We start from the raw sequence: 25275 nt of genomic DNA on the forward strand, positions 1-25275 counted from the left end.
TGATTCTTAAAAAGTGCACTAAAACTCTGAATTTAAAATTGAATGAGCCCCCTCCGAAGTTTATACGATCACCCCTTCTATATGAAGCGCCTCTGAGCAGGGCCGGATTTAAATCTTTGGCGCTCCTAGGCCCAAGTGATTTTTTCGGGGAGGCATAGGAATTTACCGGAAAATCTCCGAAAGTTCGGGGATAGTGGATGTTCTGAACAGAAAGCAGCTGATAAGTGATGAGCCAAGAGAAGCAAGAGAGAGTAGTCCAGGAAGTTTGTGAAAAAAAGGGCCTAACTGGGAACTGCAAATTGCACAAGAAATGAATCTTTGACTACCCGGCTCAGAAAAATGTGTTGATTCCAAATATGCACAGTCTGCTCATCTAGCTGTTTCACAAATGTGTCTTTTTAGGTTGAGGGTGATTTTGAGAGGGTGAATTTCGTGTTTCCGTAAATAGGTGTACAACAACAAATTCATGTCTAGAATAGGGTAACAGATCACAGTGATTATGAAAATCACTTTTATTTGAACGTAAAATTAAAACTTAGGTTTTATGAGGTTGGAGTTGGTTTTAAGCATGTAAAATTCGTGCTTCCGTGTAAAGAAATAGAACAACAAAAGTGATGTCTAGAATAGGTATAAGATCATTGGATTATAAAAATCACCTGTATTTCAACGTAAAACTAAAATTTGGTTTTTTGAGGTTGAGGTTGATTTTGAGGAGGCGAAACATTTAAAGAGGTATAACAACAAAATTGATGTCCAGAATAGGGCACTAGATCTTGATGATTATGAAAATTACCTTTATTTATCGTAAAACGCAGAATTATGTTTTTTGAGGTTGAGTTTGATTTTGAGAAGGTAAAATTCGTCTTTCCATATAAAGCTGAACAACAACAAAACTGAGTCAAGAATAAGGTACTAAATCGTGGTGATTATGAAAGTCACCTTAATTTGAATTTAAAACTAAAACTTTAATATTCCATCAGTTTCTTAATCTGGCACAATAAGTTTAAAATAAATGGCCATTGCAAACAAAATTTCCTTATGACCGTTTAAATACATTGAGCATTTTATTGGTTTAGCACCTTAATATTAGAAAACTTAAACCAGATTAGATTTAGCTTTTTTTTTTCTTTTTTTGGTTGAATGACAAATATTTAGCAATCATTTGCAAAGAAGAAATAGTGGAAGAGTCAGTACAGGCCGTTTTGGGAGAGAAAGGTCGATCAAAAAAGGCAGACTCGGTGAATGAAGCTTGTCGATCAGGGAAGTGTGAAGGTGTCACAGCAGATATTGGGGATCCTGTCATACAGGTCTAGCTTCACAAACAACAAATATACTGAGCAGTCATCGTTATCGCAGGTGAAACAAAGTCAGAGGTGAGTAGCTTCCCGTTTATCTCGGAACTTCAAATTCGATTGCGTCTTTTGCTCTACGCCAGTTATCTTTGATAGAATGAAGAAGAAGGGAGACAGTTTCAAGGTTAGAACGAGAGAATTTGAAAATACACTAAAAGTGGTGTGTGGAAAGAGAAATGATGACTGGTCAGGAGCAGTGATGACTAGAATTCTTGCTTCCACACACCCGGATATACACGCTGCTGATGTAGTTTACCACAAGTACTGCCACTCAAACTTTCTAACGGAATATAACATCCCCAATAAGTATAGCGGAATTCCTTCACAGTCTGGAAAACGATAATCTGGTCGACCACAGAACTTGAATCAAAACCAGGCGTTCGAGAAAGTAGTCGAGTTTTTCCAGGCTAATGATGATGAGCAACTGACACTAAATGATCTTGTTATGCATAATGAACAAACTCATCGGTGATTCAAAGGATTCTGGATATGGTAAAAAATATATGAAAAAGAAGATGCGAGAGGGATTTGTAAAGATAAACGGCAGACAGAACGTCATTACTCTTAAGAGCCACAGCTTATGCCATTCTCTGCGAGTATTACTTAAAGCCAACAAATGTCGATGTTGAACTTTAGAAGGAAGCTATCATCTGAGCTGCGGAAGCTATAATCAAAATTGATACCAAAGGTACTAAACTGCTTTCACTTACTTGAAGTACTTATACTTGAAGTACTACTTAAGTGAAATTTTCCGTTACTTGTACTTGTACTTAAGTAAAAACTCTAGGGTGTACTTATTACTTGATACTTAAGTAAGATTACGAAATACTTATTACTTAAGATACTTTTAATGTACTTGTTTTTCAAATACTTTACCTTTGACACGAAAATTTTGTGTGTGTGTGCTTCGGCAATGTACAAGAAAACGTCACCTTTAGATTTAGAGCAAACTCAAGATATAGCTTTTGTGTGTCTGTGCTTTGGCAATGTACAAGAAAACATCACCCTTTAGATTTAGAGTAAACTCAGATATAGCTCCATGCCCTATTTTTGGATATGAAATAAGGTATTTGTTTATGACGAAAAAAAAATTATAGTGTGATTAACACTCGGTTTAATTTTTGTTTAAAAGTTATATAACGAAGAAAATTGAAATTATTTCACAGTTCACTGGTCGACAGTGAGCTAAAATCCCTTGTTTTGTGCTAAATGTTACATACTGTAGTACATTTGGGCTTATATTTCTGGCATTAGTGTTTAAGTTTTGTCATCTTGTCAACTGAACCAGATTTCTACCGTTTCATCATCTTCAGGACCATATTATTGATACAACTACTGAAGCTATGAATCTTTGCCCATCTAAATGTTGTCTGCAATAAACAAGTCTAGGGAATTCAAGCTGGATCCAATGCAGTGGTATTTTGTCAAATTCGTTTCAGCAAATTCAGGTATTCAGGCGAATCCAACTTCAGATTTGTCTCTCCGTTCATAAGTTATAGACCCTAGTAAATTAAAGGAAAACTCAACTTTCTTAAGACTTGAAACCCTCTCCCCCTCGCCCTATTTGAGAAAGGGCTTGTGATACCAGAACTTGATATGAGCCCTGATCTTAGGCATCTTTGGACTAGTTTTCATTCGGATCCGTTGCTCCATTCGCAAGTTATACTAAATTAAACCAAAAGCTTGACTTTTTTCAGCACTTAAAACCCACTCCCCCTCGTTCTATTTGAGCTAGGGTTTTCATCTCAAAACTTGATGCCTGTCACGGTCTTAGGTACCTTTGATTCAATCTTCACTGAGATCCATCAATCTCTCGCAAGCTACACTGAATTAAATGAAAAACTCAACTTTTAATTAAGCTTGGGTCTCCATCCCAGAACTCAATGTATATCATACTCTTAGGCATATTTATTCAATTTTCATCGAAATTCATCTACATATGCAAGTTACAGTGAATTAAATGAAAAGCTCGAATTTTTTTTAACACTTAAAGCCCCATAACCCTAAATAAGCTCAATTTTAATCCAAATAGTTCAATTTCAATACCAATCTGAATGGCGGTTCTCCCACTATACTCGATTGCACTGACGGGCGGACAGACAGACAGATCTCAAAAACATATCTTGATGGATATTTTCCACTATCCAAATAGATGATGATACCTGGATGATGATATGCCATTGCTTTCCTTTTTGGGTCCAATTAGCCAACATGGCTACCTAAGACGTTGCAAAATTCGTCCGTCCGTCTGTCTGTCTGTTCGTCCGTCTGTGTAATCACGGAGAAACGGTGGTTGGATTTGGATGAAAATTTGATGGGTAGATTTGGTGCCAAGGTTCCTGAGACACATCAAGTTGAAAGATGAAGACCCTAGCCCAAATAAAACAGGGGGGCGAGGGCTTTACCTGCTAAAAATAGTTTTTCGTTTAATTCAGAGTAACTTGCGACTGGAGTGATGGAACTGAATGAAAATTGAACCAAAGAGGCCTAAGACCATAACACATATCAAGTTTTGAGATAAAGACCCTGGCTCAAATTTAACAAGGGGGAGTGGGTTTTAATTCCTGAAAAATTTAAGTTTTCTAGCTTAAGACCAAAAAGCTAGACCAAAGATGAATAGGATCAGGGCTCATTTCGAGCTCTGATATCACAAGCCCTATCTAAAATAGGGCGAGGGGGAGGGGTTTTCAAGTTTTAAGAAAGTCGAGTTTTCCTTCAGTTTAGTAGGGCCTATAACTACTTCCGCCCATGGCTTGCCCAAAGCCTGGAAATAACCCTTTTCCAAAATAAGTCATACTGAAGCCAACCTTCAACCAAATATTCCATCCCCAGAGAAAAATTACTTTGTATGGCATTTGATATTTACCAAGTGACATACAGTGATCGCAAATTCTATAGGTCCGTCGGTCTGTCAGTCCCAGTCTTGCTAGTTTAGGCACTTCCAGATAAGCTCGGACGATGAAGCAGGCGTATCAGGGACCAGACCAGATTAAATTTTAAATAGTTGTTTCCCCGATTCGACCATCTGGGGGGGGGAGTGGGAGGATGGTTAATTTGGAAAAATTAGATCGGATCTTAATTAAATTTGATATTTAGAAGGATATCATGTCTCGGAGCTCTTACTTTAAATTCCGACCGGATCAGGTGACATTGGAGGGGGAAACCTAAAATATTGGAATATGCTTAGAGTGGAGGGATCGGGATGAAAATTAGTGGGAAAAATAAGCACAAGTCCTAGATACGTAATTGACATAAACAGAACGAATTCATTTTCTTTTGGGGAGTTGGGGGGAGGGTTAATTCTGAAAAATTAGAAAAAATGAAGTATTTTCAACTACCAAAGGAGTGATTGGATCTTGAACTTCATTGGATGAAATTTCATATTACAAGGACCTTGTAAATCAGATCTCAAATTTTAAATCCCGACCGGATCCAGTATCATTGGGGGGATTTGGGGGGGGGGAGCGGAAATCTTGGAAAACGCTTAGAGTGGAGTGATCAGGATGAAACCTGGTGGGAAGAATAAGCGCAAGTCCTAGATACGTGATTGACATTACTGAAATGGATTCGCTCTCTTTGGGGGAGTTGGAAGGGGTGTTAATTCGGAAAAATTACAAAAATTTAGGTATTTTTAACTTAAGAGCGGGTTACCGTTCGTGAGGTATTTTTGAATTTGATATTAAGAAGGAACTCATGTCTCAGATCTCTAATTTTAAACCCCGAACAGTTCTGGTGACACTGGGGGAGAGTTGGAGGGGGAAATCGGAAATCTTGGAAAACGTTTAGTGGAGAGATTCGGATGAAACTTGGTGGGTAGAATAAGCAAATGTCGTAAATACGTTATTGACGAAACCGGACTGGATCCACTTTCTTTGGGGTAGTTAGGGGGGTCCAGTGCTTTGGCGAGTTCGGTACTTCTGGACGTGCTAGGACAATGAAAATTAGTAGGCGTGTCAGGGACCTGTACAAATTGACTTGATAAAGTTGATTTCCCCGATTCAAACATCTGGGAGGGCTGAAGAGAGAGGAAAAATTGGAAAAATGAAGTATTTTGAACTTGCGAGTGGGTGATCGGATCTTATTGAATTTTGATATTTAAAAGGACCCTCTGTCTCAGAGCTCTTATTTTAAATGCCGACCAAAATTAAGCCTCTGATTTTTCTTTTAAAGCAATCTATTGATTCTTAGAATTTTGCTAGAGCTCATACCATATTTGCTCTTGGCTGTTCCGACCTCGTCACAAGTGCCATATGAGCTCTTAGCTCTTGTTTTTAGTAGTGGATGCCAAGCTCATACCATATGAGTTCTTGGCTCTTCCGACCTCGCCACAAGTTCCATATGAGCTCTTAGCCCTTGTTTTATTCCTTTTTTCTCAGAAGATTTTCGACTTAGTCTCATGGTTTTTGCCACTTCATGGTATGAAAACTGCTGCTAGAAATAGATAGGTTGTAACTTCTGCCGTATTGTCTTTTAGTATATTTAAATGAGTGCTTGCATCGTGCCTGTGTCCCCTTAAAAGTTCTGTTTCTTACGATAATATTGGTTTGTCTTCTGTTGCATATGCAGACGACGTTCTTCTTGTTGCCCAGACTCGTCGTGGATTGCATTCCAATTTCACTATATTAACCAATGAACTATCTAAGATTGGACTGTCAGTTAATGCGTCTAAATACGGGTTTATTTGTTTTAATAGCCCTTATGCGGTTGCTCCATTCGTTGCTGGGACTGCAATTCTGCCATGTTCTTCTTTAGTTAGTTGGCTTGGTCTGTGTTTCGGTCCAACACTTTCCACTACCTTTTCATCCCTAGTGAATCAAGCCGTGAAAAACCTACGCGTCACTTATGGAAAAATATCCCCAGACAAAAGCCGTTACAACCGCAACGGTTTGTGCATGATTTATAACGCTTATTACGCCCCTGTGCTTTTGTTTTTATCAGACATGACTCATCTGTTTTGTAAGAAAAATCCCCATACTCTGCGTGCGGCTTATTTCAGATATTGCGCATTCCTCCTCCGGCTTCCTAGATGGCACCAAAACAGAAAAATAATTGCTCGATTTGGTTTAATAGATATGCTTTCTTGGATTCGGTCTTCCAAGTGATGATTTATGTAAAAAGACTATCTACTTTATTCACGTTTACGACCCTCTGCAGCCTTTTTTCCATTTTGATACGGGTTAATTAGTCCATGTTGTCTTTTGTTAGTTTGATTTTTTTTTTCTTGCTGTTTATCGTTTTTGTTTTTGCCGTACTTTGTGTTTTTTTTTATACTTTTACGGATAATAAAGTTCATTCATTGATTCATTCATTCATTCTGCAGTTTGACCAGCCGTATGGAATGCGTCTGAATCAGCGGGCTTGCTGCAGGCCCATGATTTTATTATATATGTTTGTAGGGAGTTTTACCGACCATCTGAATTGACTACACAGTATCCGGCTTGCTTGAGTGAAAACCAGCCAAAGGATATAGATGCCATACATTTTCATAGTGTGTCTGAAATTTAACTTGAAAACTTGAGGCAGTTTCCTTGCAAAGGTGCCGAGGGCGAGACATGTCATCAATTGATTTTTGATTATTGATCTTTGATTTCTCTTATTAAAAAAGTCTACAACTGACTCACTTGACTCCTTACTTTTACATTTGAGTTTTTTTGTTGCTAAGGTTTTTACTTATTGAATCAGAGAATGAACTACTTTATTACCTTTTATCTGTTTTAAAGCCAATCCAAAGTTTATTTTTCCATTTTCAATATTTTTTCCACCATTCTGACATGTTTCAGAATAACCCTGTATTTTTTAAAACGTGCTAGATTTGACTGAACACTAATCGCCAGAAGTTCAACTTTATGTGGACTGTATTAATCCTGTCATGTGATCTGTCTGATCCAATCAGAAGTTTTTGACTGTACTTAATTGTTTTGATAGTCTTTTTCTTTCAAGCCGTTGTGTTGAAAATTGGTTCAGATTATTTTTTGGACATCGTTGGGTGTCTACCAGCCAAACAAGGGAAAAAAATATTCTCAATATTTTTTTTATCGTTCTCACATGTTTCACAATAACCCTGTATATTATATATATATATATATATATATATATATATATATATATATATATATATATATATATATATATATAAATATATATCTATATATATATATAAAAATAAGTTGTCTGTCTGTCTGTCTGTGGATCAGGTGACGTCATGTTTCTGTGTCGGCTGACGTCATGAAGTTAGTTGTCGTCATTTTTGCTATGACGGTGACGTCATTAATGGTATTTAAGACATGCGTTCACGGAAAAATGTTTAATTGTAAAATGACTGAAGAACCTACAATGGCAACAGCCGAGGAAGCTGCTCAAAGAGTCTATGCCAAAAAACTTGCTGCTGATAGAGAAAGTAATAAAAGAAAGCGTGCCGAGGAATCACAAGAACAGCAAGAAAACAGGCTTGCAGCTGATAGAGAAAGTAAGAAAAGAAAGCGTGCCGAGGAATCACAAGAACAGCAAGAAAACAGGCTTGCGGCTAAAGAACGCAAAACCGCGCAGTTAGATGAAAATCCACCTGAAAAGCGAGAGTCAAAACATATCAAAACTGAAAATGATAGCGATGATGATTGGGTTTGGGATTTTGAATTGGATAAGGTCATCAATGCCTACCAGATTTAAGTTAAAAAACAAAGGTTCGGCGATATGTACTTCATAGTGACGCTGAAAAATAAAGAAGAAAAAAAACTGAAAAAATGTAAAAAACTAAAAAAAAAATAAAAAGAAAAAACACTCAAAGATAAATTACAGACCGGGACACAAATGACGACCGACACAGAGGGAATATAAATGACGACCAGGAACCTCAAAGAAAAATTACAGACTGGGACACCCGGACACAAATCACGACCGGGAATATAAATGACGACCGGGACGCAGGGACACAACTACAACGGGGACGCCGGGGGCACAGGTGGGATATATAATTGACGACTGAGACACAGGGATTGTTTGAATAGAAATTACAGACCGGGACACCGGGACACAAATGACGACCGGGACACTCAAAGAGAAAATACAAACTGGGACACCAGGACACAAATGACGACCGGGACACAGGGAATATAAATGCTATTTATATGCACAGACAATGGGACAGCGAAGAATGTTGTATATTCGCATGTTTTACGTAGTTAAAAATATATATTTATATCTATCTCTATTCACAGGTGGGACACAGGGACACAGCTACAATGGCGCGTAACTAATATGGCGCGTAACGACTTACGCGCGCGGGGGGGCTTGGGGGGGCGTGAAGCGCCCCAGCAACTAGGTGTTGGGGTGGCGCGAAGCGCCACCCCAACAGCTAGTATATATATATATATATATATATATATATATATATATATATATATATAGTATCAAATGATATTTGATACTTAAGTAAAAATTTGGAGTACTTGTTGCAGCACTGGTACTAAACAACAAATAGGAAACAAATATATAACTTGTATAGGAAACATAAGTATAGTATAGTATAGGCTTGTACAGTTATTTTCAAAGTCAATATGTTAAAATTTCCCTCCATTATAATCCGGATTGCAGCGATTGCTAGCAATCTAGTAAAAGACGATCACGCTCCATAGTAAAATTAAAATAATCAATAACTCCTAAAAATGGAGTCAGGCCTAAACAAGAAGCACACTATTAGAACCACCTTGTCCGAAACCCCTATGTAGCAAATTTACCGTCCCTTGAACAAAAAGGAAAATGTATTGGCTTGAAAATCAAGAAAAGTGGCTGAAACCACGATATTCTGCATTTACGGCATTTTTTTTCTTTCTGTTTTTTTTTTTCCCTCCTCAGCTAGCTAGGCACTAAAAAACTATAGAGACCTGTATTGAAATTGCTACATCTAGTGCCTTTTGTAATTTAAAATAAAATTCTTTTTAAAATACAACCAATTTTGACAAAAAGATCGGTTACATTAAAGAACGAACTGTAGCCCTTAGTAACTGAAGTATTAAATTATATTAAAAACGATAATTACAATCCGGGTTGCAGCGGCATTTTATTAAAGAACGAACTATAGCCAATAGTGTCATGGTTGCAGCTGTAGATGCAACCTAGTAGAGAACAAGCCACAGCCCATTCTTACCAAAAGTTTAAAAATGCGTTTTGGAAAAAAATATAGTAAAGAACGAACTGTTGCCCATAGTAACTACAACATTATAATAAAAATGTAAATTTCGATAACATTTGACACAAAAACACATAAGGGATAAATGAAGTTCTCTATAAAGGGGATTATGTAAGATTTATCACATAGAGAAAAAACCTACGGCACATATTAACTAAAAGCTACAAAAAATGGCGTTTCATTACAAAATACGCATCAAATAATCTACTTTTTCTTCTGATTCTAAGTAGAAAAAATTCATTAAATTTATGTTTACCAACATTATTAACATATAAGAAATCGTGTAATTTTATAAAAGGGGTAAACCCCTTTTAAATAAATACAATCTTGATGTAGGCTATATTACCAAATTCTTGGGGCGGATCTAGAGCAACATCTTGGGGGAAATTAGTGTGACAAAGGTGCCAATAATTGACGAAACTGACGAATTTATTAAAAAAAAACAGTAAAAAAGAAGAAAAAGCAAGAAATGAGGATGTCAGAAAAAATCTTACGGGGAAGTAAGCCCCCCTACGGCCCCTTTGGATCTGCCACAATCAAATTCATTATATCCGACAAATCGGAAACAGAAGTTAAAATTATTATCCGCAGAATCAAAACTTAGGGTTTCCCGAATGGTCATGGAAGTTATCTGCTTTTTTCACTGGTTATTGCTTCGTATCGCTGGCTGTACATTATGGTAAGAGGACTCATTCATTGCTAAATATACGAGGAATTCGTAAAAACTAGCTTTTTGTTCATAGACCATATTCCTAGTAAAACTGAACGACCACAGAGCATTGTGAAGTAGCCAATCAGCTATTGGGACGGAGAGTAGTGGATCTTCCCGTGGCGGGGGGATTAAACTCCCAATAGTGCATTGATAGACCCAAATTTTCCGATTTTCCAAAAAGACTTCTTATATATATGGAGACGATTTAACCCCTAGCCTTCGGGCGTGGCGCGCCATATGTGAGCTGAGAAAGAAAATCTGTTATTGCAGAAATTTTTCTTTTGTATTTTTTTCTATTTTTTTGCCTTCTTATTTTTTGGAATTACTAGCATGATGAGATGTTGGTGTTTTTTCTATGTATTTTTACTGTCCCAGCCTCACGAGCTCTGCTCTTTTATTAAGAATTAAGGACGCTTCTTGACTACTATGGTCCCTGCGTCGGCCCTGCAGTGCATTCCTGCAGCGTGATTCGATCTCTGGGTCCCGTATTACCAAGCTAAGGTCAAATCCACTGTGCCACCACAGGACAAGCTCTGCTCTTTGTTGGGACATAATACTGTTTTTGTATTTTTATTAAGTTGAATAATAAAAGTTAAAGTTAAGTTTGTGCAAGCCTGTACCTATCCTGGGCATGATATACTTTTGTACACTAAATCTTTCTCCCGGTCAACGAGCTGTCCTACATGAGCGATTCTCGGCAATTACTACAAACTCCCTGTAAAAAGATATTTCATAGATATTTTATAAAATACAAAGTAATAATTGCACGAAAACAAAACGATATAATTGCACAAAAACAGAACGGAATAATTGCACGGCAATTCACAATAAAAGACATATACAACAAAACAAAAATGAGACAAACTAAGAGAACAGCATTGTCGATTCTATTACTTTCATGACAATGTAACTCAAAACCTTTAGGCTATACAAAGGATGAGCTAGAATCAAAGGAATACTTGCTATTTTCGTCAAACTACATTTAATATGAAAATTAAATCAAACTTTCTCCATACAATAAGTTAGCGAGCCTTGATAAAACTGAGGAAGAGTTGATGTTTGTTATATTAATATTTTAGATATTTTTTTTTCAAATGGCTTCAATTTTATATAACCATGGTAGTCGTGTTTAAACAAAATATTTAATACATATTCGAACACTTTAAACTTTATTACCAAGATCTGTAAAAACAATATATGTATATATATGTATATATATTATTTTGCAGGCGAATATATAAAAAAGAAAAATCAGCATTATCCAACGCTAACTTTTTTCATTCTCCTGTCTACCTCCCTTCCTCAAACACCAAAAACAAGAAGAACAATAGGGAGTTTCTTGAGACAGTGGGAAACAAATTAGAATGAATATTTCGGCCCGATGTCCTAGGGTCCTTGGACATAGGGCCGAAATATGCATTCTAATTTGTTTCCCACTGTCTTGAGAAATTCCCTATTGTTCTTCTTGTTCTTGGTGTTTGTGATGGAAAGGCAATGTGATCTTCGTCGCCATTTACCTCCCTTTCTACTCATCCTTTCCACCCTATACCCTCCATTTAGCTAAAAATGATAACAAACATCAACAATAGCAACGGAATTATGAAAAATAAATAAATAAAATGTTACAACCTAAAATAACATAACAATATTGCTAAAAAAGCAACAATATAAAAGCAATACTATTGCTAAAACAGAAACAATGCTCAAAAATATGTCAAAAATGTCAATTAGACTAAAATCAGGAAATTGGTAAGCAATAATCAGAAAATTAGGAAAACACCGAAACCAATCTTAAGCATCGAGGCCCATATCTTCTAACATATCTTCGATAAGACGGAGATTTTCATTAGCCTTATCAATGACTTCATAGCTCAGACTTTCTAAAGATCCAGTAATATGATAGCGTATATCATCCAAAACTTCAATAGTATCGGTTTCTTGCCGATCTTTCAAAGCTTTCGCATCCTCTACAATCAATGAGCGAAAATCTTCATTGTTCACCATCTATAAAAAATTATTACAGATGACCACTGCATAGCTATTTATTTTAAGACCACAGATAAAAGACTACTAATTCTGTATTTAGCCATCCTTTTCAAGAAGAATTATAAACCATAATAAAACTGAACCAGCAAATACTGTTAAGATTCTAATTATGGGATAAATTTATTAGTTTCCCTCTCCAAGAGGAAACACAGTATAAAATTTTGGAAACCAATTAACACATTCTAAAATACTGAATTATATGATTCACAAATCCAGACAATTAATCTTTACGCAGAGATCCTCATTTTTTTTTAATGCTCAATGAATTTTTTTATAGTCCTATTAATTTCTTACCACCGCTTGTTTACTGCACGTCGTTAAGTTTATCACAAGAAAACAGTCGTGATATTGAAAATTGACTGAGTATACACTTTTTGGGCTATATATCTGTCCATTAGGGGGTTGGTGGGGGGGGGGGTAAAGTAAAGCAATCTTAATTTAGAAATGATAAGCATGACTATTTTAGAATATTTTAAAACTGTTTCCAGTATTTTATAGTTTCCTCCCGTAGAGTTGCATTACTAAACTCATAACCCAGCTGAAATCGGATTTACTTTGACTGAATTTTCTTGATCGAAATTTAGCAATTTTTATGACGACTGGCAGTCACATAATTGAGTTAAAATGCATTGTAGTAGTCCAGTATTGTTTCGAATTTTATAGAAAAATGAATTATGATTGTTCTTAAAAATTAGCGTAAATTTCAAAGGCATTCTAGAATTTGTGGAACGATCTATATTTCTTAAATAGATGCTAGATAATAAAAGGAGATATTCACAACATGCTATGTCTATATGTTTTTATCCATACTTATTTATTAAGAACTTATTATTAATATCATCGCGGATTTCATCCCCTCGGAAAATGGGAGGCGACGTCCTAGAGGGAGGCCACAAACCAGGCGGACTGATGTAATTAACCAACGACTTCTCAGCCACATTATCAACCCAAACGAGGCCTTATCGCTACCCCAGAACAGAACCACCTGGATAAGACTGACGGCGCTGTCAACTAGTTCTCTCTACGCTGGCAACCCTGTTGAGTAGGAGTGTTAAGTCTATAGCAACGATTTCGCATAGTAAATAACTGCAAGGACCATTAACAGATTGCATGCTGCCTTTTGTTTATCAAAAAGGACAATATACTTATTTAGTTACCAAATGTCGGTAAAATTACATTAAGACCGTCAAATCGGTTAAGATTTCTCTGGGAGTAGAAGCAAATGATTCAAATAAAGTGTGACTTGCATCTACCAAAGACTTTTTTTTAGAAAACCTGCATGCATTAAACACATATAATATATATATATATATATATATATATATATATATATATATATATATATATATATATATATATATATATATATATATATATATATACATATATATATATATATATATATATATATATATATATATATATATATACATATATATACATATATATATATATATATATATATATATATATATATATATATATATATATATATATTATTTATTGATTTAATTTTTTCTGTATATTTAATGATTTAGTACTATTGATGATTGAAGTAACATGAATGTAGTCACTATTACAGGCCAGAACGGCCTTTTTGCGACTAATTGATATGTACGTGATATAAAGGTTTTAAATAAAACTCTTCCTACCTACCTATCTAGAGCTCGTCAAACACAATAGTGAAAAATTGGAGCAAGAAAAACAAGAACCAAAAACATAACACACTTATCGTGTAGAATAAAAGAATAAATAATACAGTCCGCCCAAATACGGATGAATCAGGGGCAAAAAAATACATATTAAAAAGAAAAGAAATTTCTGTGAGTAATAATCAGAAGAAAAATTAAACCAACTTTTTCTGAATGTTTCTGTTTTGTTAAGTGGGACGGACTAAAGGAAAATGTACATTAGGACAACCAAGTTTGTGCGTACAGGTGGCTGTCCGGCTACTCCATTCAGAAACAGAAAAATGAAGAGGGGCCGAGCTATGCAAAATTTTCGTGTCAAAATTGGCTGTTAGTCAAGAGTCACGCAAAATTTTGAAGGTGTGGTCGTAATTTCACGAGTTTGGCCTACCGCTTGCTCTAAATAAGAAATTAGAAAAGATTTTTTTTTTTTTTTAAACCCTAAATACAAGGCCGGAAGGGCCGAATTCGAGTATTGAAGTGAAAACAAATGCGATTAAAAAAATGGAAACTGGCAATGAATAACAAAAAAAAAAAAAAAACAGAATGAACAATCATTGGTCAGTCAATGAAATCTACTTGGGCCCGACTTAGAAAGAATCAGCTTTTCAAAACTAAATAAACAATATATCTATTTACTTTCCAAATGTTGATGAAATTCATTAAGAACCTCGAGAACATTCAGATTTCTTGTGGGCAGTAGACGCATATGATTCCAACGAAATCTAGCAATCCTGTGGTTATTTCGTTAGACTTAAAATCATAACCAAGCTGTCAAATTTAAACATTTCGCGTGGCTTCGAGCTAATGGGAAAATTCGCTGAATCCGGCCTCAATTCTTTTACGTCATGATGATTCTATCATAATTATATTATTCTTATTTTCTAATTATTTTTAATTAAAAAGTAAGAATGTAACTATATATGTTGTTTTATTTGGTAAGACTGTTGTATTTGTAATTATGTTTTTCGTAAAACTTAACAGGATTAGATGAACAAATTTGCAAATTGCTGTCACCCAACAAAATACCGAAAACCTTGTCATGTAAAAGAAACCAACACTTATCTCTCCTTAAATTTAACTTAAAAAGTCGAAGTTCAAATTAATTGCATACACACGTTTCTTTTAAAGAATACTTTTTTTTCCTAACATGCAGCCAGTAGATGGCGCTATCGTATCAATAACTTTACACTTCAGTAATAAAAAATCTACATTTGCAACAGCGCCACTATTTCAGCACTGCCATGCGGATTGATTTGTATCAGTTCCCCAAATTCCTCATTATCAACACATATTACATCATTATTTGCGAAAAAAAAAAAATCTTGGTGATTTTTTTTTTTCCAGATTCAGGCTCGTGGGCTATAGTTTTGAGTCTCTTTTCTTCACTATTAGACAGATAAGAAGGCCAGAAATTTGACAAAAATTTATTTAAAACTTTGTTCCCGATTGATTCAGCCCCGTTGACTAGAATTTGGAATGCTCTTCCCCATAAATTCATAGGCTAGAGTTTTTAGAATTTCTATTTCTTGACAGGTTTTTCAACAAGAGGAAAGTGCACAAAAGGCCCTGTAAAGCTGAGCGCAAATCTAGACAAGGGGGGGACCCCCCCCCCTTGCAGTAGAAATAAGTAGTGGAGAGCAGGTTAGTCTTGGAGTTTAGACGGTGTGGCATTTGATCCGTCATTCTTTGTTTTATTTTGTGGCCTCCTAATTTACCATCAGAGTTGAGCTTATTTTTCCCTACTTTTTGCTATGTTTTCTTTATTCCTCTGACATATCCTAAATTATAGATTACTTTCATGTATATTCCCCTAATAATATTTCATTAGATGCTATTTATGCAACACAAGCTTTATTCTTCGTTCAAATTGCTACCTTGATTTACACACACATATTATATTATGTCTCGTAAACTACATGTTCCCTTTGAAACCAAGTGATTTTGCGACAAGTCTGTTGTTGTTACCAAAAGGACAAAATACTTATATCCTTGGATTTACTACTCTCAGATATATCCATTCACCAAGCTAGAACCATATTATTACTACTACTCATTCTTGGAGAAAGACGTAAATTTGCTTTCAAGATAGAATTTTTTTTTATCAGTTTTCAACTCATGTTCAACGCACTTTCTACTTAAAAAAGAATACACGCCAAATTAAAAAATAAACGTAAGTCAATAGATGGATAGAAATGGGTTTTAGTCACAAAATAACAGCAAAATTGTCGTCTTCATCATAGACCTCAATTGGGGTGGAGAGGAGACAAAGGGGAAGTCACTCCCCCAAGAATTCAAATAATATTATAATTAATTACGTAAATCCAAAAATGATAACTGGTGTGAAACTGTTTCCAGGATCGATTTTGTTGTCAAAAGATAAAATTGGACTAGGTTAAGAGGTACATTTTAATTTAATTTTTTTTTATCAGACTAACGTCGATGGGGCAAAAATTTTAATAGCGCTAATTTTGTTTGAAGTTGATAGGGTAAGGTTAATGTACAAAATCAATAGGCACCACGCACACCGGGCGCTAAGAATTCACCGATGAGCCTCCGCTACTGGAAGATCCACGACTCCGGGAGGTGGATTCCCTTTTGCCCCCCAAAGAAAATACTGATGTTACGCCATATCTTTCACTGATTTATTGAAACCATAGGAGAGCAGAATATAAGACAGGTCCAATTGCACAGGAAACTTCAACCTCAATTAAAGAACTGGGTTTAATAAGAGAATCACTCAAAATCCCTACTATCCTTTAAATGCACATAATTACCACACTAACTTATAAATACATGAGCAAAGGCATCTCTTGTGGTAGTATCATACCCCCTCAACCCAATACGCCAATCTAGTCGGTAAAAAAAGAAAAAATTAAAAACTGGATATCAATCAGATAATGTAGTGGTTTTCCGCATGGGAAAAACAAAAAAGTCTATAAAACTGACAAGCAATTTGGAAAATTCAAGGCTCTCCCAACTATTCTTGCTAGTAACGCTTATACCTACGGGGACACCCCTCTCCCATAAACTAAGAATATTTTCTAAGAAACTTCTGCACGTGTTTAATAGCAAAACCTTACCGTGCTATTATTATTATCAGCCTCTGGGTTATTATTAAACTTACAGTGTAATTAGAGCGGGCAAGGCTGAGTAGTCATCAAAATAAATCTTCTAAAAAATATTCTGCCAGAGGTTTCTCCACTTATGAGGACCCTCCCTCCTCGCCAAAAACTAAGCATAGTTTGTAAAAGATTTCTGCATCTCTTTAAAGGTACAAACTTGCTGTGTTAAGTTTACTACGCAATTGAAAAACTTACCCAGCATGTAGCAAAACTGATAAGCCATTTAAATAAAATCCATCATATCTCTGGTGGTTTCAAATATAATAAATGGATTACCTATGACGACCCCCCCTCCCATCCACGGCAAAAAGCTTTTTTAAGAAACTTCTACATATCTTTTATAGTGAAAACTCACCGTAGTTAGATTCTTTGCAAGGAACTCCGTGCACTGATTCTCTAATCGGGGCAGTTGAAAAATCCTAGCCGTTCGAATCAAAGGCACGACACATTCATCATTTAACACTGTTGCCAAGAAATGTCCGCAAAGCTTCTTCAAACCAGGTAAGAGATACACATCTGCTGCACATAGGACGTCATATACAATCTCCTCCGTGAACTACCGAAACAGAAAAAAAGGTTATTGTATCAAATTATGCCTAGGGCTGGGTTTTAATAGGAGTCAAATTTGGCATTGGTAGCAGTCAATTAGGATAAATTCTACAATTCCTGTTGCTTTGCAACATACATTCCTACAGATTCCTCACATTCATCCTTTGAAACAGCTGAAAAAAATGCGCAAAAATCTTGGGTCCTGCTCTTAGGTTACGATTTTTCATTAATTCTAAAAAAAGGAAATTTTGCGTCATTTTCATCAGGATTTTTTACACAAAAAAACATTGGTCAGACAGATCTATCGCTCAGACTGTTCAGAGTTCAATCTGTTTGCTTCAGTTTTGCAGAAGTAGTTCATTACATATTACACGGGCTGGGGAATAGGAACCAAAATGCAAGCCAAGTTCTTTCAAAAAGTATTTTCCAAATCTAGCGAGGGAGGAGGGTGCAATTTTTTCATATCTTCTAATGAGAACACCATACAAGATATTTTTCAAGACATAGGAGGAATAAAAATGTAGCCCTACATTTTGAAAAAAAATTTACCGTCAAAAAGAGTATATTTATCTTGTACATTTTCAGTTTTTATGAGACCTTCTTCTGACAAAAAAAAGCAAATAATTTGCGTGACACTGGAATTTGAACTAAAAATGACCGAGCTGGTCATTGGGTTTTGACTTACCATCGGTCATTGGCAAACTGGTCAAATGGCTTACCTATTGGAAAGTCTAATTAGAAACGAACTTTCCAGTCTTCCTGGAAAGTTCATCAAAAGGAAGACTCAACAGAACCAATTTAAAGAAAAAACCTATTTTTTTTTTTACCAGAGAGTACAGAGGAAGCTTCTTTTAAGCACGACTTCACAGACTAGACAAACAGCTTTTAAACACTGATCGAAAACCATTTAAAACAAACTAGATTCTAAAAGCAGCCCACAGTGATTTCAGTATTTCCATGGTGATCTCACAAGTAATTAAAATAAACTAGATCCTAAAAACAAACCATAGTGATCCATGGTTGATTCCGCTAGTGATCCAACAGTATTTCCACTAGTACTAAAAAACAAACTAGACCCCAAAAACAAGCCACGGTTATTCCAGCAGTTTTTAGAATAAATTAGATCTTAAAAGCAAACCAAAGCGATTACAGTACCGATTCCACAGTAATTCCATTACTGAATTCACAAGTAATTGAAATAAACTAGATCCTAAACACAAACCGATCCATGGCGGATTCCATTAGTGATCCAGCAGTATGCCCACTAGTACTTGAAATAAACTAGACCCCAAACACAATCCACGGTGATTTCAACAGCATTTAAAAGAAACTAGATCCTGAAAACAAGCCACAGTGATTGTAGCAGTGATTCCGCAATAATTCCACTAGTGATCCCACAATTAATTAAAATAAGCTAGATTCTAGAAACAAGCCACAGCGATTCCACTATAGATCCGACAGTGAGTCCACTAGAATTCAAAATAAAGTAGGTCCTAAAGGCAAGCCACTGTGATTCTATTAGAGGTCCAATAATGATCCCAATAGTATTATAAATAGACTAGATTCTAGAAACAAGCCACGGTGATTCCACTAAAGATCGAATAGTGAGTCCACTAGCATTTAAAATAAACTAGGTCCTAGAGAAAAGCCACTGTGATTCCACAAGAGGCCCAACAATGATTCCGCTAGTATATTAATAAGCTACATCCTAAAAACAAGCCACCGTGATTCCACTAGAGATCCAACAGTGATTCCATTAGTATTGAAAATAAACTAGATCATAAAAAAATGCCACCATGATTCCAATAGAGGTCAAACATGATCCCACTATAGACCCAAAAGCGATTCCACTTGCATTTAAATAAAAATAGACACTAAAAACAAGCCACTGTGATTCCACTAGTGATTCCAAACGTAATTAAAGTAAAATGGATCCTAAGAAAAAGTCACAATGATTCCACTAGCATTTAAAATAAACCAAATCCTAAAACCAAGCCGCTGTGATTCCACTAGTGATTCTAAACGCAATTAAAATAAAATCCACTAGCATTTAAAATAAACCAAATCCTAAAACCAAGCCACTGTGATTCCACAGAGAACCCAACAATGATTCCTAATATTTTAATAAGCTAGATCCTAAAAACACGTCACCGTGATCCCACTAGAGATCCAACAGTGATTCCATTAGTATTTAAATAAACTAGATCATAAAAAAATGCCACCATGATTCCAATAGAGGTCAAACAATGATTCCACTATAGACCCAAAAGCGATTCCACTTGCATTTAAAATGAAAATAGATTCTAAAAACAAGCCACTGTGATTCCACTAGTGATTCCAAACGTAATTAAAATAAAATGGATCCTAAGAAAAAGTCACAATAATTGCACTAGCATTTAAAATAAACCAAATCCTAAAACCTAGCCACTGTGATTCCACAAGAGACCCAACAATAATTCCGCTAGTATATTAATCAGCTAGATCCTAAAAACAAATCACCGTGATTCCACTAGAGATCCAACAGTGATTTCATTAGTATTTAAAATAAACTAGATCATAAAAAAATGGTACCATGATTTCAATAGAGGTCAAACAATGATCCACTATAGACCCAAAAGCGATTCCACTTGAATTTAAAATAAAAATAAATACAACAAACAAGCCACTGTGATTCCAAACGTAATTAAAATAAATGGATCCTAAGAAAAAGTCACAATGATTCCACTAGCATTTAAAATAAACCAAATCCTAAAACCAAGCCACTGTGATTCCACAAGAGACCCAACAATGATTCCGCTAGTATAATAATAAGCTAGATCCTAAAAACAAGCCACCGTGATTCCACTAGAGATCCAACAGTGATTTCATTAGTATTAAAAATAAACTAGATCTTTAAAAAAGCCACCATTATTCCACTAGAGATCCATACTGATCCCACCAGCATTCAAAATAAACTACATCTAAAAGCAAGCCACTGAGAATTTACTAGAAATCCAAAAGCGATTCAAAACATAATTAAGCATTTAAAATCTTAGAACAAGTCACAGTGAATAATCTAGAAATTCAACTGTGATTCCAAACGTAACTGAAATAAATTTGATCCTAAAAATAAGCCCAATGATTCGACTAGTGATTCCAATAGTATTTAAAATAAACCAAATCCTAAAACCAAGCCGCTGTGATTCCACTAGAGATCCAACAGCGATTCCACTAGTATTTAAATAAACTAGGTCCTAAAAACAAACCACCATGATTTCACTGGTGATTCCACAATAATTCTATAATGATTCCAAACGTATTAAAATAAACTAGATCCTAAAACAATGCAATATGCTACTCACCTGAACTGAGTTTTCGTAGATATAATGGACAATACAAGCAAAAACTTTAGCCTCAACATCATGTAAGTTAATGTACATAATCCCTTGGGAATAGTCCTGTAGTGACTCATTAAAGTGGTCGGATAGAAGTGCTCGAAATATTCACTCCTTCCACTGAAAAACACCTAAAGAAAAATAAATATAAATAATTACATTACTTCTTTGGATCATATATACTTAAAAAAATTATATAAGTTCTATTGTATCCTATTTCTGTTTTAAACGATGGAAGATTACAGGAGTGAAATGAGAAACAAACCTATAAAAGCTACATTTTTTAAATTCATTCATATTTCCGATATAAATTTCCCGATGGGTGAGGGAATTTCCGGGGAAGGGTGCATTTTTCGATTGACCATGGGGGTAATTCTAAGAAGGAGCTTTCCGGGGAAACTCCCTAGTAGTAGGAATACACCTGACACCACTAAAACATGTGCCCTTTCATGTTGGTATTGGCGATGTCAGCACACAAATTTAAGCTACGCAAAATGTTGAGAGGGAAATTTGTAGGAGATGTTAACTGGTGTGTTTAAGACATCCTCAAGACAAAATAGTCCATTGTATGGCTTTCCTGATTGTGACCAACTAATTAACTAGCAGATTATTTTTTCAGATCATGGCTTTGCCCGATCCCAGTTAATTTTTTTAAAGAATGACAACACTACTTTCGCCTACTCTTGTTTCAAATTTCACAATAACTATCTTAGAATATGGGATACTAGAGATGTCACTTTTTTACCTTTTTTGTAGTGTCACTATAAATAAATAGATAATATGAATCTCTCTTATTTTCTGTTACTTTTAACTTTTACTCAGCCGTCAAAACCTGATTTGACAAATTCTTAAATACGATTGTAAAATTGAGTACGGGGACATACGACTATGTATATTACAAAGAGTATGTGCATGAATTGAGACATCGCACTTGTATTTCCAATGAAAAGAGTCTTCAATTTTGAAACTGATACAATTTCCAATGGAACATTTTTAGAAAATGGAGACATACTGCAACTTATTAACCGGGCCTGAAAGATGGAAGCTGCGAAAAGAGTGATATTTGGTATTCCCGATAAGATGTTCTGGATTGCGAGGTAACCAACCTCGTTCTTTGTCATCCACATTTAAAACTATTTGAAAAAGAAAGGATAAACCTACCTAAACTTTGTTTCTTGGCTTTTGATAAATCAAGTCTGTCTACATGATTTTCGTTCGTTTTTGTTTTTCTTGTTAAGTTTTGTATGATTTATTTTTTCCAATAGGACACTCAGCTAAACTGAACATATACATATACACAAGTGTATTCAAAAGCCATTGACCATATACACAGAATAAAATAAAAAAAAACGCATATTGAAAAAAATTAAATAATAGCACTCAACACATTGAAATCATAACTTCCGTGTCTCTAAAACATTCTCTATAAAACTTTCTGCCGCAATAATTAGCCCCCTAGAAGAGGTATCCAAGATACCAAGCAGACGTGGTGCATCCCCATAAAAAAGCTGTTCCTTAAATTCTTCAAACTTTGGAAGTTACTCAGAAAATGTTCCAGGTCATCCTCATACTCCCCACAAAGGGGGTAAGCACATCCACATCCCAGACCACCTTCATCATAAGAATCCCAGTGCCCCCTACAAAATGGCTCACAATTTGCTCGCCTTTGCAACCAGCACTTCAGTGCCGATTGCCCCACGAAAGGTTCCGCCTCTCCATATACTACTTTTATCTGCTTATGAAATTTTAGAGCACATGCCTCCTCAATACCAGGAAACCAAACCTGAATCTCCTGGTCCTTGAATCCAACATCTAAGGAAAATCATCAACATCAGATTTACAATGAGACCCTTGCCCTCATTCAATGCCCACGAAAAGCCAGCATTATCCAACAGGGGTTTAACCTGTTTTGGCCATGTTGCCTTTTTAGAATATTTCAAAATCTCACAGTAAGTCGCCTTCGCTAGAAGGCTGTCGGGTAAACGTCATATCTGTAACCAAGTATAATCATCTTATGACACAAATTTGGTACACCCAGGTCACCTTTAAGAACAAAATGAGTAAAATTATTTTGTTGACCTAGTTATGGACTCCGATTGTCTTACCATAGTACCCCCCCCCCCCCCAGCTCGCAACCATAATGGGCAACTGGTACAAATGTGAAATTAATATAGTGAATATTCACCCTCTTGAGACAATATAGGAAAATCCACAACGGAAACTAAGTAAACTAAGTATAATTTAGTCAAGAATTTTTAAAGAAGAACTTAACACACAATAACAATTAAAGAAACGGCTTGAACTAGGTCATCAAAAAGTAAATAAAGATGAAATTACTTGACTAAAAATTGAAAATGGCAAAATTATTTGATCAAGAATAAAAAATGTCGAAAATACTAGATCAAAAATTAAAATGGCGAAGCTACCTGAAAGGAGTCAAGAAAAAACGAATCATCACAAAAGTCAGCTTCTCATAGAAACATAGAAACTCTCATGTTGATTTCGACACTTTCTACTTTTGAAAGACAATTGCATAGGCGATACCCGCTCCATAGAAGTCCAATCACCCTCTTAATCCCCTGTTTCTATTTTGATTGGAGGAAAGTCCTAAAATATTCTTATTCGTGATTTGTGTGTACAGCAGAAAAAGGGCTACGATATTGATTGTGTAACGATGTGTCGCATCCCAGTGACCTCTGTTGGAGTTCCCTTCAATATTAAAAAGGATCAACTAAAAGAATCCATTTTTAAAATAAGACATTTTAAATCCATTCTGAAATCAAATTTGTGCTTCAACTTCACATCATCTTCAACAGACCCATTAGCGACCATCTTTTGAGAATCTTCAGAATATCTTCTGCACTTTACTTATATTGTCATTAAATTTTAAATCGTGGTAATCCTTTCTCAGTCTCAATCTCATTATTCGTAAAGCTTACTGTCAGCCTCTAATGACATACAGTCAGCCAGTAACCTGACATACAGTCAGCCAGTCGGGTACCAAAACAATCCGTTGGCAATTTCTCTGGAAAACATCCAGCAAATCCTGTCTTTCGGAGCTCCCGTGCTTCAGAGCCATACTTGACCACTTTCCTCACTGTAGCTATTAGTAAGAGTACCTAGGTAATTGAAGCTTTGGTCAATTTTCTCGTTAGCTATGACCACATCTCCACCTCCGCATATTCCAAGTATTAGCAACTTAGTCTTCTTAACATTAATTTTCAAGCCTATTCAAACAAATCAAATTTCGAACAGGGCAGCAAGAAGTCCCTGGGACTTCTTTCAACTCTCCTATTACCTCCAACTCATTCTATATTCATGCCTTCGAATACTATGCTACTACGGCGAGGCAACTAGCAATAGCAACTTAGTTACGAAGAGGTTTTTCAGCCTCCCCCCCTCAAAAAAAAAACATAAAAAATATTCATTAATCAGAATCCTGTGCAAATGAAGAGTCATTTACTAGTACATAATTTCATCGTGTGGTGCCAGTCCTCAAGGTCACCCTTTAGCGCTGTCAGTAGCGACAGTTTCGGTTAGGCAAACACGGGAAAGGCCCATCCTGACGCCACCACAAGGCCCCCCAAGCAGATTTCCCTCTCGGGGGTAGGGACGGAGGACAGGGGTCATAACTATCGTATTCTTGTAGGTTTGCAGTAGCCTGCAAAACCTTGTTTCACTTGTTCCACCCCTTTACAAATTTTACAGTTTATCCAAATTTGAAAAAGAAAGATGAGAAAAGAGAAATAGATGAACGACAGAGGGCTTGAGAAAGATCCCACATAGACCACTGAAAGAGCAGAAAAATATGCTCAACGATAGAAGATCTTCAAAATTTTGATTTTTTATGGAAAGTCATTGGCTCTCATTTTTGAAAAACTAAACTTCCATAAAAGAAAACATAAATGGAAATTTTAAACAATGCAATTCCTTTCTCAAATTAATTAAAAATGCCACAGTTTCCCTATATTTTCCTCTCAAAGCAAAAAAAAAATTAAAGAAAAAACTCACTCTATGGCACATAAAGCGATGACCTTGAACGAAGAAGCAAACGTCTACAAAAGTTGATGGCACAGATGGCATTAAAGGCAGCTCGGAGCCAACAATCCAATCACTAAGTTCTGAGGGAAGAGCTTGCTCTGCCAAAACACCTAAATCTTGCTGCAATTCTGAGGAGAGTGCTGGCTTCTCAACCAGCACTGTTGTAACTTGTGTACCAGGTTTTGTACATGCTGTAAATAAGA

At 35.8% G+C, this 25275-nt stretch overlaps 1 protein-coding gene across 1 annotated transcript in view; it reads right to left on the reverse strand.

The window, feature by feature from the left end:
• Positions 1-10977: 10977 nt before the first annotated feature.
• Positions 10978-25275, reverse strand: part of LOC136035271 (ankyrin repeat and BTB/POZ domain-containing protein 1-like) — a 32379-nt gene continuing 18081 nt past the window's right edge. Inside the window, exons 5-8 of the mRNA XM_065716947.1 lie at positions 25043-25263; positions 20999-21162; positions 17464-17664; positions 10978-12253 (exon numbers count right to left, since the gene is read on the reverse strand). Coding sequence (XP_065573019.1) covers positions 17601-17664; positions 20999-21162; positions 25043-25263 — 449 coding nt within the window. The 3' untranslated portion in view covers positions 10978-12253; positions 17464-17600. The remainder of the gene's footprint in view (positions 12254-17463; positions 17665-20998; positions 21163-25042; positions 25264-25275) is intronic.

Source organism: Artemia franciscana, chromosome 14 (genome assembly GCF_032884065.1).
Source record: "Artemia franciscana chromosome 14, ASM3288406v1, whole genome shotgun sequence".
NCBI classification, from domain to species: Eukaryota; Metazoa; Arthropoda; class Branchiopoda; order Anostraca; family Artemiidae; genus Artemia; species Artemia franciscana.